We start from the raw sequence: 19,349 nt of genomic DNA, 5'->3' as shown, positions 1-19,349 counted from the left end.
AAATCCTTGAGGGCAATCGGATTTAATTCCTGCTATTCTTGGGATTACAGACAAGTAGGTTAAAATGAAATAAATAATCGCAAATGGAACGGGAATTCTGGAGGGCAATTTGCACTTTGGAAACCGCATCACGTAGAAATCTGTACGTTTGGAGCGGTGACAACAGCGCGGTAGATGTCAGAAAGGGATTTAATTAAGGCGGTGTAAAAAGCCAACGTCTGGAGATTCTGACAGATAAGGCGTCGCGCCGCCCCCGACGCTTTCCCACACGTCTAAAATCATCGCGGAAAAAACGCAAAATATTTGCATCAACTCCGATTTGCTTTTATTGTGGCTGCGGTGTTATAACAGAGGTGCAGTATAGTGAATTATCACTCGTAGTAACCCTTTTACAACCTATCAGGGAGTAATAAAAGCGAGTTTAAGTGCTCTTGATAACTGCTCCTCGCATGGCATCACTTCCCCTTTAAAAATTCCGGAAACGATTGGAATATAAAAAGGTCTCGAGAGCTGCTTGCCGCAATCCGGAGGATCGAGATTAATTTATTTTCTTTGGATTATCTTCACGACCTGGCATCAGCCAATCACATCAATTCATTGTGTAATTAAGATTGATATAGTTGCGAGAAGATAGCTACAACTGACATAATGAACTTGCCAAGATAATTCCCTTGCAATCGGGGATAAATAACTTGAATCGCGATCCAATCAGACAAAACTGGACGAAGCTTTCATTTAGACAAAAAATTCTGAACTGTTTTTGCGATTCTTATAGTCTCCTTTCGCTTTCGATTTTTTAAATCGTCTGAATTTATTCCCAAGCCTTAAATTCTCTGAAATCACTAATTCTCCAAAATTAAATTTTTCAAGATCCTTGAATTCTTTTAGATTCTCTAGATTATTTTTAGATTTTAAGCTGTTCTAGAAGGAGTTTTATTTTTAGAACAAACCCAAAAGTTTAAAAATTTGTAAAAAAATTGTATATTTTTCTGTGTTGGAGCTACAGCGATGAAATTTGGAAAAATTGCTACTCTTTACTCATTTATTAGATGTACAAAATTTCAAAATTCTCGAGTAACAAACGCAAAATTTAAAAATTTCATTTTTATGACGAATCCAAAAAATTCAAAATTATATAAAAAAATTGCATATTGGTTGTGTTACTACCACAGCGATGAAATTTGGAAAGATTGCTATTTTTACCTCATTTATTAACGGTACCAAATTTTAAAATTCTAGAGCAACAGACGCTGATTTAAAAAAAAATATATTATCAGAACCAACCCAAAAGATTCAAAATTTAATAAAAAAAAATGTATCTTTTGTTGTGTTGGAGCTACAGCGATTGCTACTTTTTCCTCATTTATTAGATGTACAAAATTTCAAAATTCTAGAGTAACAAACGCAAAATTTAAAAATTTCATTTTTAGGACGAACCCAAAAAAATCAAAATTATATAAAAAAATTGCATATTTGGTTGTGTTACTACCACACCGATGAAATTTGGAGAAATTGCAATTTTTACCTCATTTATTAAGTGTACCAAATTTTAAAATTCTAGAGCAACAGGCGCTGATTTTAAAAAAATTATCGTCAGGACCAACCCAAAAGATTAAAAATTTTATAAAAAAAATTGTATCTTTTGTTGTGTTGGCGCCACAACGATGAAATTTGAGGAGGTTGCTACTCTTAACACATTTATTAACTGTACCAAATTTCAAAATTCTACAGCCATAGACACAGATTTAAAAAGAAAACATTTTTAAGAAGAACCCAAAAAATTCACAATTTTATAAAAAATCTATGGTTGCGATACTGCCAAATTAAATTTGAGAAGATTGCTACTTTAACCCCATTTATTAACTGTAGCAAATTTCAAAATTCTAGAGGAACAGACGCAGATTTAAAAAAAATATATTATTAGGACCAACCCAAAAGATTCAAAATTATATAAAAAAAATGTACCTTTGGTTGTGTTGTTCCCACATGGATGCAATTTGAGACTGAAATCTGTGAAAACAAATTAATAAATAAATAAAATCAGATTTTAAATTAGAGCAGTTTCAAGTTCACCAATCACAATCGCAATTCTTACGATAAAAACTATGCTGCTAAGTAACAATGAATGTTTAAAAAATAGTCAATTAAGAGGCAAGTTGAAAAAGTTTATCATTATTGCATAAGGTCACAAATCCCAGGAAATAACCTTTTAGACGTGTATTTTACAACATTTTATCTACGACTGTTTCCCATTCTTAATTTATAAAAACAGCTAAGTTGAAATCATATGTCATCAAATGTCAAAACATATACAATTTAACTGCTGCAAAAAGCGCGCAATAAAACTTTTATTGCACAAGTGCAGTAAACACGTACTTTTTTAACGAAAATACGTCCACAAAGTGCCAACTTTTTAAACGATCTAAGATAAAATTTATTAATAAGTCGTTTATAATTGGTTATCTTAAAATTACTCTAGAGTTTAAAATTTGTTTTGTATATTTACTCTCAGAATGCGAGACAGAAGATGTGGTTAACAGTTTTGGGACACTTTAGATTTATTTAAATGTTTCAGATGTTTTCTGGATTTTCTAAATTCTTCATTGGATTGTCTAAAAATTTTTGTATATTGATTTTGTAGATTTTTTAATATTTTCTTTAGATTTTCTTAGATTGTCTTTAGAGTCTATCGAGTTCGTCGTGGATTAATTAATACATTAATACATTAAAACATAATTCATACATTTTTTTAGATTATTTTTACATTTTATTTTCATTTTGTAGATTGCGCATATTTTTTTATATGTATATTTTTTGTTGAATCTGTTTAGTTCTGTTTAGAGCCGCAATTTTCTTTGCTCTTTTTAGATTTTCAAATTTTGCTTAGAACCATTAAGTTCAATTTTTCTTTGTAACATCTTTCAATTTTCCTTATTTTTTTTTAAATTGTTTATTAGTTTTCCGAGGGTTGTCTCATGTTCTTTAAGATTCTTTCCCTTTAGAGTTGCTATATACGGCCTTTAAATCCGCCTCTGTACAGTGTGCTAGATTTTCTAGGAAAGTTTCATACGTTTTAAATTTGTCCGAATTTTCTATGCTTCTCCAGAACTAAGATCTTTTTTGGTTTCTCTAACTGGAATAGTTGAGCTTGGCCCGAAATTACATTATTATTCGAAAATTTCCCGTAAAATCCTCTCTTTATTGCAACAAAACGAACATGCATGTTCCTACTTGTTTCGGTTTTTTCGATTGAAAAGCAGACTAACAAACACGCCGAGCAAACAATAGTGAACGCGACATTGTCCGCAAATAAAAAAGAGCAAAAGAAAAAAAAAGTTGACATGATTTTTATGAATGTCGGTCTCGGTTCCTCCTCTTTCGCCCGAAGGCCCAAAATGAGCAAGCAAGCAAATTAAATTTAGTAAAAATTTGCAGGGTCTGTCGGGCGCATATTGGTCTAGCGTCCCTTATGTGTGTCCGCCACAGATTCCAACTCCTAATTAAGACTGGTGGTAGGGGGCCCAAGGAGGGATATTGATCAAGTCGGGAGCGGGAGCGACAAGGAGCCCCCATCGACAAGGAAGGAGCGGCGAGTTATTATTTGGGCGACCGCGTTCGCTGTGTTTGCATGCGCATGACTTTCTAGTGAGAAAATTAGCACTGCTCCGGCTATCGCGACTCCGGGCCCGGAACAAGAACGGAGATAGTCCGAGCCGGGCGAATTTTCGTCTTGGATGGACGCGAGCTGGACCGGCGTTCATTAAAAATTAAGATACGCCCATAATGAGAGATTTGATTAAAAACGCATTAGGGGTAGATGTGTGTGTATTATCTCGTTTATTAACGGGAAGTCATTAACGCCGCGCTGCGAAGGAAGCGAATTCGACGAGTCTCCACTCGCAAGATCTGCTTTATTGCCGCGAATTGCCAAAGAAACCCAGCCGCCGGTTCGATAACGCCAAAAATAATTAATTACTTTCGATCGACCCGAATGCCAGCCAATTTTTCAATAAGGAACTGTCAGATCGCAGGAAGACTAACGAACTAGAACCCTGGGATTCTTTCACGTTGATGCAGGAATGCGGGGCGAGGGTGGACCCCTCTAGTTACATACCGGCTGATCCGTAACGAGAGGCTTTCTCATGAAAATGCTGCTAATTTTCACTACATTTACGAGAGGAGAGTGTGATGCCGCAGAATTTACACCGAAACATTTATTTTTCTCAACTTGACATTTTGGGAAACTTCACAGAACTTTTCTTCCTGGGGACAGACTTTTTATTGGCGTCTCATCGTCTTTGCAATAACACTTTGTTGCATTCTAGGGGGCACAAAGAACGATTTGGTAATTGCAGCAATTGCTGCAGCTCTTCTCTTCATCTCTCAATGTCTCATTCTGGCCACATTGTTCACACATATTGCCTTAAATAATTTTTAGCTATTTAGTTAGTTTTTAGTTTAACGGTTGGTATTGCAAAATGGAGACATCAATGGAGACCGGAGTCTTCCGTAGTATTTTAGAGGTTAGAATGTTTTATTCCAAAATAGTTACTAGCCGTGCAACCTTGAAGAGTAAAAGTCACTACATAAGAATTTTTTTGGATTTCTCAAGATTTTTTTTTTGGCCCCGACCTTGTGATCCAAACTGGCCGCAAAATGTTCTTTTGTAAATCTGCGTGAAGTTACGAAGACAAAGCGGAGCCGAGTCGTAGCAACACGAAGACTTCCAATAGTATATTAAAAATTTCATAAGGCAGATTTTAAGGCACGAATCCAAGTTTATACAAGGTGTTTATAAATGTTTCTAGCATCAAAGGTGACTCTGGAATTCTTGTCGTGCATTATTTTGCCGCTTTGTTTTCATAGTGAATATAACTATCAATGTCAATGACGTTTCAGTTACGGTTTTGTGTCCAAGTTTTTCATTTTCAGGTTTTAAATCACAACTAAACAATTTGTTTGTCTAAACTTACTTTACTTCATGTTTGAGGTTAACGACAAATGTCAGTTGAAAAATTGAAACTCACATTTGTAATGAGCGGCAAATTTCTTTAACATTTCATAGCCACTCTTGATGTTAAAAACATTTATAAACACCTTGTATTATATTATAATGGATGAATGTCTTAATGGTCTTGTGAAAGAGGTTTTTATCTTTTTTTCCCAAATTCGTTTTCGCTATTTCCGCATTTATTTTCAGTGCTATAAGATCCCATTTCAATACGGAATGCTATAATAGTTTTGTTTCCATAGCAACTTGGGAATCTTTAAAATACAAATTAGGAAATAGTACTTGGTACTTTTTTTCGAGCAATTAAAATAAAGACAGCAAAGCCACTTTTCGGCCAAATAACAAATAACACTTTTTCTCCAAACGACAATGAGTGAACGCAAATTGAAAAAAACATTGATGGCTATGCATGTAGTTCTCATTGATGACATTTACTGTGAGAAATAATGGTTTCAAAGAGTTTTAAAGTTAAGATCGTGCAAGTGCCATACAAAATGTGAGTATCAAATAATAACCGTTACAAAAAGTACTTTTTCTGCCTAGGCAGCAAAAGTGTTCCTATGTCAACGAGCGCTTTTCATTACTGATAACAAAACTGCCTACTTTACTGTCTAAAAACGACTAAAAAATAGTGACTTTTTGTGACGTTTGGAGAAAAAAGCATTTTTTGAACGTGTGATCTACACGATTTTTTCGATCAACAAACAAAAAAATTCTTTTTTTCTGATCTAGTGACATTCACTCGTCAAAGTTGCTCGCCTAGTAATAAAATATAAGACATTTGAATATTAATTGTTATTAATTAACCAATTTATTAAAATTACAAATAAAAGAATTATCTACACTTTGCTGCCACAATTAAATCTTTAGGGAAATTATCATTTTTACAGTACGAGTGGCAGCTCTGTCAAATTTTGACGTTTGTTTCAATTGTTTAAAAATTGTGGAATTTGTTTTCATTTTATTATTCAAAGCTGAAATGTAACTACATTTTTATTTGTTTTTATACCTCAAATGAGCTTGATTTTTTTAAATTATAGGACTGTTTTCGAGCTTTAAAAGTTTCAATAATGACAGCGGCGTGCAGCAGATTATGACATGACAGTGCGTTGCCAACCGTTAAACAAAAAAAACTAGTGTTTTTATGGAGCCCTAGACCGACAAATGCTGTTTTCCGGCCTATTTGCATGCCTCCAAAAACGTTAAAAAGGACAGCAGCTTAAAATAGTAACTTGGATCAAAGACTGGAAAATGCTTTTTTGGAAGCTTGAGTGAAATTGACAACACAAAGACTGCCAAAAGCATTTTCTGACGTGTGATCTACACAATTTTTAAAATCAACTAAATTAAAAAAAAACAAAAAAAATCAGATCTAGTGACTTTTACTCTTCAAGGTTACTTGCCAAAGAACTATTTTGGAAATAAAACATTATAACCTTTTTTAAAACACTTCAACAGAATCCTGTGTCCATCAAACATAATACCAACCGTTAAACAAAAAACTAACTAGTTTCCTCTTGGAGCCGTTTTTCTGCCCATTTGCATGTCTTCAAAAACCTTAAAAATGGACGGCGGCCTAAAAATAATTTTTGTGAGCCTCCGTTATTTTTTATGGCATTTGTGATACTTATTTACGGCAAGAAAATCACTTTTTTTAATGTTTAGGCAGTCAAACGTGACATTTCGAGTTGTTGATTATATTTTTCAAGTTGGCATAACTTTAAAAATGTCAGTTGTTTCAATTTGTCTGCCGTTTAGAAAACCAATGACCTTCACAAATTAAGTAAAGTTAGCACAAAAATTTACTGACACACTTTCGACTTTTAATTAATCTTCAATTGATCGATTTGTGGATTTGAATGTGATGCTAATATCCATTCACAAAACATAAAAATCAAGTTACCTTTGATTTCTGTAAAATCAGAGTGTACTTTTCAATCATCATTTTATGGGACTGTACTTTGAAGTTTGTTGTCAATGTCAGTTTAGTTTGTTTAATTTTAGTTTATCTTAGAGAACTTCTTAGTGTCTTGTTGAAACTTCAAAATGCAGAAATTGAAGATTTCATTTTGAAATTTTGGCATTATAATTGTCAAATGTCCATTTGGTTACCAACTGTTCCGTTTAGGGTTATTTTTTTATCGCCAACCATAGTAATTTTTATGTTTTGTGAATGGATATTACCAACCTATTTCCCTACTAATAATATTTCCCTAAATTAGTGAATGACGTTTTAAATTGATACCAAAAGTCAAAATAGATAACTATTAATTATTATCGGTGCACAAAATTTTGTGTTTAACACGTCTGGAAAATGCTTTGGAAATGTTCGGAGTTTAACATTTTCCTCGCATTTCCAAAAAAACATTTGCCAGCCTAGTAAAACAAATAGCTATTTATTGATAAGTTTTTGCCTGATACAATCGCATTTAGAAGACAATAAATTATTACGAGTAGAATTGCCGAAGACATTCTAAAAATTGAGTTCATTTGACGAATGCTCTTCAATTTACATGTTTATCGTCATTTACGTCATTGCACATTTAAAATTCTATCAAGAAATGTGCTTTAAAATATTCAACCAATATGTCTAGGTAAGATTATTTTGAAACACCTCTTTTTCTTTCCAGATTTGACCGTCGCAGGGAGGCCCTCCAGTTCGAGGGCGATGAGCAAGGCAAGTATTCCCACCTCCGTTTTTTCTCCCTCGTTTTTAATAACAAAAAATCGACGTTGGTCCGTTATTACGACGAATTAACTTCACGGCGAAGCTCCCTGAAGCCTCTCGAGAATTTGATTTTTATATCCGATTTCCCGCACGTTTTGTTCGAGTCAAGAACGTGACACTCCAGAGGTTTGGTGGACACGAACACCGACTCAATAACGAGGATATTCTGCGATGAATGACGGTCATTCGAGTCGTAGATTGGCCGGAAAATCAACCGTTAAAAGTGTGGCGAGTGGAAAAGCACGAAAACTGTGGGATTACAAATTTTGATGGAATACATTAAAGGAATTACTTATTTACGAGGCTGAGATATCGGCAGAGAGTATCAAAACCGCATTAACATCAACTTTTCGAACAGGTAGAAGAGAGATTAAAAAAACATGGGGTGCGATTATCGGATGCGATGGAGTTTTTAGAATTTCCAAAACGTCCATAAAAGGGCACTTTAACGGACAGTTTGTCAAAATTTCGTGGTGGCGAGCAATCTTTCGAAATCAACGATTATGTTTATTGCCGGTTTTCTTCGTTTCGGAGGTGTGGAAAGCCTATATTAATATGTCGTTTATATTGATTAGCAATCATGCTTTCCGTCAGAATTATTTATGCCTGCGATTACCATATAATAGCTGTACACAAAGTGAGGCAAATAAGATACATGCTTCTTAATGACACGTCGGTCATGCATAAATGCAATTATCCAGTTTTTTATGTGCAGTTGAAAAAATATTCGCTCACTCTGGCCATTACTGGAAAGAGAATCTAAATGAAGAGGTAACATTAACGGTAAACACCATTAATTATCTTGATAGCCCACATTAGATGAAAGGCTAAAGTTTGAAAATCAATTATTACTTATAGCCATTTTACGAGTGTTGAAAAGTCCGATCGAATTATACTTGGAAACTCCGTGAATCCTGGAATTATTTATACGATATTAAAGTAAATACGTTCGATTTTTGCCAAGACCGGAAACGTGTGGTTCCGACATTTGCGTCGTTACAAAAGTGGCCCCTTCACTTTCAAACCCGTCAATCAAAAATAATAAATAAGGGGGTGCATATTTCAATATTTGTAGAATCAATCTGGCCGCAAATGAAACCCGATTCGAATGCAAGCCACCGCCAAAACGAGCAAAACGTCGTCCCCATCGGATGCAGCGCCGCCGTTTAAAAATCGACAAGGTCCTGGAGGCGGCGACAAGGGGGGTTCATATCGTTTCGGAAACCTCTGCTCAGCCCAGAATGCTAATCACTCTCGGCGGCTCAACTCCTCGGAATAATTAATTAGCATTCTTTCCTATATTTTACGTGCTCCTTTTTCAGACGCCCTTCTCTTGTATTCGCATCCTCTCATTACATTAAAATTAGATTTAAAAATGTGGAAATTGTATCGTTGATTGCAATTCTGGAGTTGCTCGCAACTTTAAAGTGGATTTTCAATTAACCATTGAATATAATGTATTTAAAACGTCGGAGCCCAACAGCCAACGGAATTCTTTGCGGTGGAATCGCTCGACTGGAAATTATCTTGTCCGGTATTGTGTGTATCGACGAAATTACCAAAGAGGATTACGCGTTGTGTTTCTCTTCTCCCGCGGATTCAACGCACTGTTTTTATAATAGAGAGCAGATCCGACACCTGATGATTGTGGAAAGGACCAGGTGCTTCAAATGCGATAAGATCGGATTCCAGATGCTGCGGAAGACCGCTTCCAGAACCACCGAAATTTCATTTAACGACAATGAAGAGAATCTTAAATTCTCCTAGAAAAATAATCGCAACGAGCCAGAACCCGCAAAACTAATTTAATGGGCGCTTTTGATGGCCGCTTCAACACTCTCCGTTTATTTATTTGTTTCTTTTCCCGGACTAAAAACAATTTTCCCCCTCGGGCGGTAATCCTCCAAAGCCCTCGAAATGCCTCCGGACAGGTGGTCAGTTTATAATAATTCATTGCAAACGATGATTGATGGTTGGCCACCTGTTGGACGACGTCCTGAAGCCCGCCCAGCACACCGCTCGCTCGAAACAATAATAAAAATGCGGAATCAGGGAAGAAAATAAGCAATTTAAATTAAAATGTGCGTCGGCTCGAGATTTAGAATTAGATATTATTAAAAAGTGTACGGATAGGAATTAGGCGTTTCCTTGAGGCTGCGGAATAAAAGAAAAGGACGGTGCGAGAGGGAAGGCTGAATAAATTAGTGGTAAAACTGGGATATAAAATTTTGAATATGAATGGGAAATTTTGCATCCTTAATAAGCCCTTTTCAGAAACAAAGCGCAGCTGACGAGAACATATGTAGATGAGAAGACGAAGACGACCGACGTAGACATCCGGCTGCTTGAATATGTATGTGTTTATGAGTGTAACTAAATTTATTTTTTCACTTTTCGGGTTTCGCGGAGCGCAAAAAGCTTTGTTCGCGTGGAGTTAAAAATCAAAACATTACTAGAGCCTTAAATTAAATATGCTACGTGAAAATTTTGCCCGGCGCCTCCGCCATCAATCAGGCGGTAAAATTCCCTAATTACGGCGATTACCTGTTTGCGTCCTGCGAAATTCCTCGTTAGAGTAAAAGTTGCACAATTCCATGATATGAAGGCAAAGAGGAGAAACTTTTAATGGTCTTCGTCGGCATTTAAATCGAAATAATGACCTAAAGATAAACAAGTTTTTTCTTGATATTTTCATACGCGATCGACTAAAATATTTAAGAGCGAATAAATGCGGCGGTAGGAATTAAAAGGATCCCATAAATGTACGTGTTGACTCAGGAAATAATCGAAAGCTATTAATTCCAGCGTCAATAGCTATCTGCTTTCAGAAATAATGATCGAGTCGCGTGCTACAGGTGTTGGCGGTAATGACGCCGTCAAGCATTTAGATTTTTGAGCTCTCAAATCGATAGCCGTGTAATAACAATGACGCCATTAAGGCCGTTACGCGTGTCCTCGAATCGTCAAAACTCTTGTAAATAAAACCTCGTCTCCATTGAATCCAACATGTGACTTCCCTTTAATGAAATTTCGAAATCTCGTGTCGGTGGAGCGGTATAAAAGAAGTCTTAATTAACGAGTCCATTGTTCTGGCGGAAAGCCAGCTCTTGAAAGTGCGGGAACTCATTGCGTCACGCTAACTTTTCTCACATTTAAATTCAGGGAAGAAGAAGGATTCTCATCATCCTATTACGGGTGCATCTTATATGTGTGAACGGACCATAAGACGATATTTTCCGCTCGAGATGGCGGCGCTGGTCATAATTTGAGCGTAAACCATAAAGTTCTTGTTCACGTGGACGAACCATTGCGCGGCTGATGGATGACCATTCTTTGACGCTACATAAGTCATTTGGCGGCGATCGATGCGGGTGGCTTCCCTTCAACACCTACATAAAAGCAAACGGTCCGAAGCTGACATCTGCATAATCTTGTTGGGTCTTGTTCGACATGGTGTAATCGTTCGAAGGGAATTTGCTTTTTCCGGACAATTGTCTGGAAAATTTACTGAGCTACCAAAAACCGCCTCCCTTCAAAAACGCGATTGACCAAGCACCCCCTGGAGTTTACCTTATCCGTTGAAAAAACGAATTTCCAGATTGATTTCATAGGTGGGCTCCAGGTGTCTCGAGCTCAAGACGGATGGGGCTTTGAAAAATCGCTTGAAAATCAGCCTGTAATTGTCTTTCGAGGAAACGATGTCTCCGGTTGTAAGTACACATTTGCGTGCCCGTAATGTTCGATTTGTCCCACCGCGCGAGTGTCTCTGGAAATGGTGATGGAGTAGGTGCGAGGGAAGAAGGGATGTATCGTGCACGGAGTCGAGTAACACGGAATCCTCCGGGTCTCTAATGTAGCAGACAAGCTGATGAAGACAACTCACCCGCATGGGACACCGAACCGGAGTCTGGACCCCACGGAAACTGCAAGCGCCATGTTGGCCCAATTACCGCGTTCGATTTTTTCAAGAGGAAGCAACAAAAAGATCAAATGCCTTCGATTCGACATCACTCGACTCTCTCGCCTAACTCATCAAATTCAGCTGAGTGAAATCACCAAAATTAAAACCCCATCGCACAATTCATCCTTAAGCACTCCCAGCAGCCGCGCGAATTATGTCCGTTACCGATGATGGCGTCTCGTAACGTTCAAAATTTAAATCGGACGAAATCAGCTGTGAGATAATTGCGTCTGGTGGAGGTTTCGGGGTTTGATGTATAATTTTCCGGTTTTGCGCGGAACGTTTGTCAAGCATTTCAATCTCTTGATGTGGTTTTGCTTTGATTCCAGGTGGACGAACGGAGACCAGGGATTAGAAGAGTCGAAAACAGGTGAGTGGGACAAATATGTGGCGAAAAATTCAGAGGGGGAGACGATCGATTTATATTGAGGCTGCCATGCATGATTTAAAGCCCGCATACGTAGACACATCTGAACCGCGATATATTATAACATTCGGAAGTTTTCCGGGGAGATAGTCATACATCAAAGCGGTGTGACAACTTAAATATTAAACATAAAGACGAGATTGAAAGAATAACAATTATTTAGTCGCACCACATGAAATTTATCTTACAGCCGCGTATATTTCAGTGTGACTGTCCATATTGTCGGTGGTTGAAAACGTGCACTTGACGTCACGGTTCCAAGTTACCGCAATCCCGCGCCCCTCGCCCCTCATTTTTGCCAACCCTCGGTTAAAGAGAGCACAAGAAAATTGTCAGGTGAGCATCCCACCGCAGCTCTCGTAAATCAGGCCAACATGGCGTTAGTCGGTGTGCACATGACGCCGTTCAAGCCCGCTTCTTATCGCCGTCCCCCGCCCCCAAGACTTTCGACAAATTAGTCATCAGTTTTGCCGGTTTCCTTTCCTTCGTCCTTCTTTATCGCGTCGCAGGCAAATGTGGCCACCCGTATTTATGCATTCGCCTATAACTTCCGTTTCGTTTTTATTGTGCGCTCGACAATATGTCACGTAGGCAGCAAGCAGATAGCGAATAAACGTTATTACACTCGTACCTGACTGCTAAAAGCAAAACGAAACCGCCGAGTGGTGAAGAGGGGGAGGGAGCGCGGAAACGGTTTTAAGCGGGTGGTTTCATTATGGTCTTTGCTAATTGCGAAACAGCGGGCGGGATATTTGCTTTTTCGATTTCTTCAGTTTCTTCTTTACTTCTTATTAGTTTCTTCGATTCTTAGTCTTGTTTGAAAGGCAAAAGATGGAACTAAACCTACAATTTTTTTTAGATTTTTCCGTTACTTGGTTTTGGATTTATGACTTGTCAAAATTTTAACTCCACAAGAAAAATGAATTTTAAATTTTCACTGTGTAAATTTTCAATTTATTTTTATTATAGCACGCAAAACAGTAACTTTTTTCTTGGTTATGTTGGTAATTTTATTATATGGTCCCTGGAAAGTTGAGTCCATTTAAAACTAGCCAAATGTCCTAATGAACCAGTCGAAAGCAAAAATTTTTGTAATACCTAATTTTGAGAAAGAAAAGAATTTGGAATCTACAACGTCCGACAAACTACCTAATATTCAAATTCAAATTTTGTTATACAAATGTCATTACTGCATTTGTTACCAACCGAACTTGTCAAAAATCCCTAATCGAAAATATAATTTTTCTACTCCCATTTTTAAAATGTCATTTTAAGTTATCTTAGCAACGCTAATTGTAAGTTAAGTTGTTATGAATCGTGTCTTAAAGGAGGACTTTAAGTACGGGCTGAAGTTAGGCGCGTTCACTTTAAGTACGATCTGAAATCGCCGCTTGTCAAATTGATATTTACTTCTGAAAATGGTTTTATGGATTGGCGAATGAGCAAAGCAATAGAATCCTTTTTTAAAACGTGATGCTGGCATGCGGCTTATTAAAATATTTATCTATCTACTCTGTTCAATAACACTGGGCAACAAATCCAAAATAATTTGTTTGTGCCGTTTGTAAATTGCATCATTTATAGTTGGTCTCAGTTTGCTTAATACAGTTATGATAACAAAAATTCCAAATTCCAAATTTTCGAAATAAAAAAAAACAAAATTTTATTTATCAGCGATAAATGTGTGCCACCAAAACAATTTTTATACGCAATTGGTCGTTTTTTGCAGTAAAAAATCTGCTCAATCTCAATGGGTCAATCTTAACATTTTTATTTCCGGGTTTTATCGCATTTCGCATAAGCTAAAATTTTGTTTTGTAACACTTCTAATTTATAAAGTAAAATTGGAAATTGTGTTTTATAATAACTACAACATTTTTACTGGTGTCATTAACAGTTTAATGTAAAATATTTGTTTAAAACAACTTCGCTAACTTGAATTTCAGTTTTATTTTTCTCAAAAACTGTAACCAATAGAAACTTTTAATGGTCATCTTTGTATTTGGCTAACCTTAATTAGTGAGATTTGATATACCACATTTATGGCACATGCCTATTGACCATTGTCAATTAATCGTGTTAAATAAATGTTTCTATTAATTTCTTGTACTTATATATTTCAGTTCCAATTATTATAGTTTTAATTCGAGGTCGTAGAAAAAGTATAGTATGTAACACGTGTATAAACTTCTTTCGACATTCGTTTTATTAAACACTCGCTACACTGGTGCCTAACAACACTCATGTCTTAAGTGGAGTTTATACCACTTGTTACATAATATACTTTTTCTACGACCAATAGAACCTTTTTATGGTCATTTTTGTATTTGGCTAACCTTAATTAGTGAGATTTGATATACAACATTTATGGCACAAAATGCCTGTTGACCAGTGTAATTTTTAAAATATTTTAAATAATCTTGTTGAATGAATGTTTTCAGTTTCATTTATTATGGTTTTAATTCGGGGTCGTAGGAAAAGTATAGTATGTAACACGTGCATAAACTTCCCTCGACATTCATTTTATTAAACACTCGCTGCACTCGTGTCTTACAAAACTCATGTCTTAAGTGGAGTTTATACCACTTGTTACATAATAAGTTACAACCAAATTCTGTCTTTAAATGCTAACCTAAAATAAAACTCATAACTGTACTGAATTGTCAACTAAATAATCGTAACGTTATAGCCACTTTACCATACCGATTTGTCATTAATGTCGCCTTACTAAACCGATTTGTCAATTTGACAGTTATTTAGTTTCATTAAAATTTCGGCTAAACCAGTAGAATCCGATTAAGTCTTAAACATACCACGAATGTTATGGCTTTATTACAGCCTTAGATGGCTTAAAATCCTAGCCATTCGGCTCGGATTTCAACCTGCCATCTTCGACTATAATAAATGCCATAACATTTCTAGGTATGTTAATATTAAAGTTGATTTTTTTAAAAAATTTACAATGCAAAGTAGAAAAAATAGTGTATTAAACCCGTTTCATAAGACGACTTGTAGCACTCATTCGTGCTACAATAATCGCCTTATGGAACACGTGTAATAATCTACTATTAAAAAAATAATTATAATTCGGTGAAAAAGGCGTTTTGAATATTTTCCCCAAAGAAAACAAACAGTTTTAGCGGACGATTTCCTCGCTGAGATTTACGTCATAAAACACCTCGTGAAAGCCGCGTTCCGTAAAAATTGAAACGTATATCGGGTTAATAGGTCCACTTTTTCCGGCTTTTCCCTTGTTCAAGGGGTGAAAGCCGCAACGGCTCATGTCAGTCATCTGGCATTACGACGCTTCACAAACACACGGTTTAATCTTTTTTAAAGAGGGTAGGGTTTAGTTTGCTAATTAAGAACCATTTAGGATGTCATTTTTCAGTGCGCTGTTTCCGTTATAATTGTGTTTAATTTTTGCACCTTTTAACCAGATATTTTAATTTTATTTAAGGGATTTCGCTCGAATATTGATACCGTGACAGGCAAACGGAGATAAGAGATAAATCATGAATGAGCTGAAACACAAATGAAGTTAATATTTCAGTAGATTAGCAGATTGTAGGTGTGTTTATACCCACGTAGTTTGAATTATTATCAACAAGTCATTGGTCCAAAGGTATAATAGAATCGCGTTTTACGATTATATCGCGTCAACGGGCGCACATCGCACATCCGGAACTGTCACTTCTATATTTAGACGCTCCACAGTTTCAGTTTTTACTTATCACACCCAGTCCTCCAAAATGAGGTGCTCTAGGTGGTATGAAATGGCGCGCGTTCAACTTTGCGTTGTAATTTTTTTTTTGTCCTCGACGTGCGCGTGTAATTATCGAAAATATTGTTCACCCTCCGGCATCTAGGGTGGGTTCAGGGGTGCGACGTCGGTGCCGCCTGCGACCTGGCATACACCGTCCGCTCTCGGCCTGATTTATCGGCCCGACGTGATATACCGAGTGATATATGGCCCGGGCGCCTTAAGAAATCCACCATACGCGATATCTCGGACCGATCTATGAACCTGTCTGTAAATATAACCAGATTTATGCCACCGAACGAAATCCAGAGACTTTTGTAATTACGGAGGCGTCATTCTCCACCATCGCCGTTTGATTTGTGTGGAAACGCCAACGCGCCCTCAAAAAATAGTTTTGATTTAATGAAATTTCCGTGCGGCTGTGTGTGAGAGTGGATGCACCCTTAAGCGACCCTCGTCCGAGGAAATGAAAACTGAACACTTTTACACACGTTTCACGGACTGACAGCTCGAACTTCTGATTAAAATTTCATTAAAAGTATAGACGAGGAACGTATGAATGGACGATGCTAATTGCGTTTTAAAATCAGATGACAATTAAACGTGCCAAACGGCATCGGCCCACGACGACGGTTTGCAAATTGACAGCTAATAAGTTGCTTTCGACGAGTTTTTTACTCCAAGAAGTGGCAACCAACCGAGTCGGACCTGCCAGCTCAAATGCACATTCGGCGATCGTTTATTTGTTAAAACTTTGCGCAAATTATTTAAAACGTCAATTAAACGAGACGATGTTCTATTAGTTTAGCTTAAAGTTACCAACTCCACTGCTCTTATTGTCAATTCAACAACGCTATTTCACCTGCCAAACATTTATTTGAAATGAATTATAAAATGCACAAAAACTTAGAAATTCTTTTTTCACTTTTCTAAATCTATTTAGGGCATTTTATTCCACTTAAAGCACCTCATTTCGGAGGATTTTTGAAAAATATTTGACTTTTCTCAAAATTTTCAAAGTTCAGAAAACCAAAACCAATCAGCAGAAAAGTTTAAACAAATTCATTATTATAGCGGTATCTTTTTCCTTCAAAATGAGGCTAAATTCTCTCAATTCGGCTAACTGAATTTAAATCGAGAGATCAATTAAAAATTCATCCCCAGTGGGCTTTGAAATTTCCAGTCATGTTTTCGATTGAAGGAACAGTTTTTTGTTTCTGTCAACTAATTTGACTTTGTCAAACTGAACATTTTGTGAAAATTGAATGAACAATTTTGCCAACGCTGTCAGGTTTGATTCATTTTGCAAAAAGTTTTCTTATAAAAAACTAACCATGCTTTCCATTATTTGTTTTTCAAGACAGTTTTCAACTATAACCTCAAAATTGGGAGTTGTCAAAGTGGCAATTAAGAACACGCTGTGGAATTCCAAAGGTAACTGAGGACGAGTTTTTATTTGATCTCTCGACTGTTCATTTAAACACAAGCGGAGCGAGTGTCTAGAGTAGTTTATAAACGTGTTACAGACTATACTTTTTCTACGACCTCAAATTCGAAACCACCGAAACCACAGAATAATTTCCAGCCAACTGTCAATTTTATCAGTAGCTAACTTCAACTCGTGACTAAAATGATGGCGCTATTTTCAGCGGGTGGCAGTTGTGTTTAAATTGTCACTTAATGGCAACTTAAAACGACATTTTAAATACAAAAGTAAAAAAATATTTTAATTTTCTGGAGGCAAGAAATCAAGGGTTATACATATAGAAACTAAAAATGTTCAATCCGCAAATTTAAACGCTTCTAATTTAGTTATTTATTGACGTATGTAAAAATATCTCCCAGTTTTAGATTCCGCGCGAAATTCTGCGTTAAATGAGTACCAATAGATTAAGTTTGCTTTGAAAATAAGCGAGATATCGAGGTTTATACATATGACGGTTTCCCCTCTCGTTTTACGAAGTTAAAATTTGAAACGTTTTGTAAATGTAAAACCTACAAATGGAAAAGTCTAAAAAAAAATAGAGCTTTAGCTAGATTCTTGTCCTCTTAAACAAGAACAATTCTTTTAAAATTTACTGATTTGATTTGATTTGATTTTTTAAGAATTTCGCTCCTATTTTAATCTTTCTTGCTTTTTTTTAAACTAGAATTTAGAAGATTCTTTAATTTATAACCAATGTCCGATAAAATCTGAAAAAACTCAGCCTTAGAATCTCATAAATCTCGAGAAATATAAACACTCAGTTTATCTTAAATTTTCGTCTTCCCGACTTCAAACGAGAAATTCCTGCCGTTTCCTGATAAAGTAATTAAAAATCAAACTTAATTTTTCGACATGAAGAAATTAATTTACTTAAACTATTTGAAATACTACGATCTGTACGAAGGCATTTATCGAGCGAGCTTTGGAAACTCCAGCCCCTAGCGCCCTCTATCGGTACAAGAAAAAATGATGTTCGGGTTGGCGGTGCCTCATAAAACGTCAGTCTTAGATTGTATTTTTTTTGTAAAAACTGTCTAGACACGTCAATTTGTGTGGTGATAATTCCAGGCTAAAAAAATTGTGATTTCTCAGTTATCGACCCGCCCCCAGCTCCAAAGTCAAACGTAAACAATATCGATTCGACAAAATTCATGTCAGTCCATAAAAAGTTCACTTTAATTTCAAACTGACGCTAACTTAGTCCGAAACTTTGCCGACACAAATTACACTTACGTTCTTTGTACTTTCTCTTTCTAACTCAAGTGAACTAGTTAGTCAAGTTGATAAGGTAGGTCTAACTCAGAATTAGGAAAAACTTCCCTCCACCCCCAGGCAAAAAGAAGCGTCGACCTGAAATTGAAGTCTTTTTAACAGTTTCCAGATATGTGCCATGTAAGAAGGGTATCGTCCACCCCCGTTTAATTCACTCTTAATGTCTCCCGCTCATCTTCCTCCCCTCTTATCGACAAGTTATGTCCCGGTGGGTCCCCATCTAGGGGACGGTTTCCTCTCGGCAAGGGCTGCATTCTTCCAGTTTGCGCGCGCTGCAGCCGCCACCGCCGCCACCGACGGTCTCCGTCGCTGCAGTTGCACCGGCGTGCGTGTCGCCTACGCACGTTAGTTTCGTGTTGGACCGCGTGCGTGCGTGTTGTGTCCCGAAGAAGTGCCGTTTGATGATGCCAACATGCAGTCGGTGCTAGCTAGGTGCGTATCTCCGCCCGACGATCCTTTAATCCTTAAAGCCCTCGCTGAAGAAATCGCGATGTTCGGGCCAGGATTACCAACTTTAGCTTGGATAGTCCTTATTTTAGCTATCTGTATTTCGCAGAAGCGCAGGGATTTCACAACTAACTTACATCCGACTGACGTAAGCCACCTAGAGATAGTTTGCGGTCATTGTTATAAGCACTAATTCGAGAGGACGAGGGTTCGATTTGCTGGGATTTCACTTGGACGAAAAACGAAGTGAATTG

General features: G+C 36.9%; 1 protein-coding gene across 13 annotated transcripts in view; it reads left to right on the top strand.

Moving 5' to 3' along the window:
• Nucleotides 1–19,349, top strand: part of LOC148167833 (uncharacterized) — a 291,253-nt gene that overhangs the window by 259,137 nt on the left and 12,767 nt on the right. For 11 of the 13 annotated variants that reach the window (XM_088046387.1, XM_088046391.1, XM_088046390.1 and 8 more), the window contains 2 exons: nucleotides 7,642–7,688; nucleotides 12,030–12,070. In XM_088046387.1, the coding sequence (XP_087902513.1) occupies nucleotides 7,642–7,688; nucleotides 12,030–12,070 (88 nt within the window). Of the gene's footprint in view, nucleotides 1–7,641; nucleotides 7,689–12,029; nucleotides 12,071–18,982; nucleotides 19,081–19,349 lie in introns of those variants that run through there. The other 2 variants (XM_088046395.1, XM_088046398.1) reach the window with 1 other exon arrangement.

This window comes from Gnatocerus cornutus, chromosome 9 (genome assembly GCF_029298725.1).
Source record: "Gnatocerus cornutus isolate USDA-ARS CGAHR chromosome 9, icGnaCorn1.1, whole genome shotgun sequence".
In the NCBI taxonomy this organism is placed as follows: Eukaryota; Metazoa; Arthropoda; class Insecta; order Coleoptera; family Tenebrionidae; genus Gnatocerus; species Gnatocerus cornutus.
The sequence above is the reverse complement of the archived record's forward strand: the minus strand, read 5'-3'. Positions and strand labels throughout refer to the sequence as shown.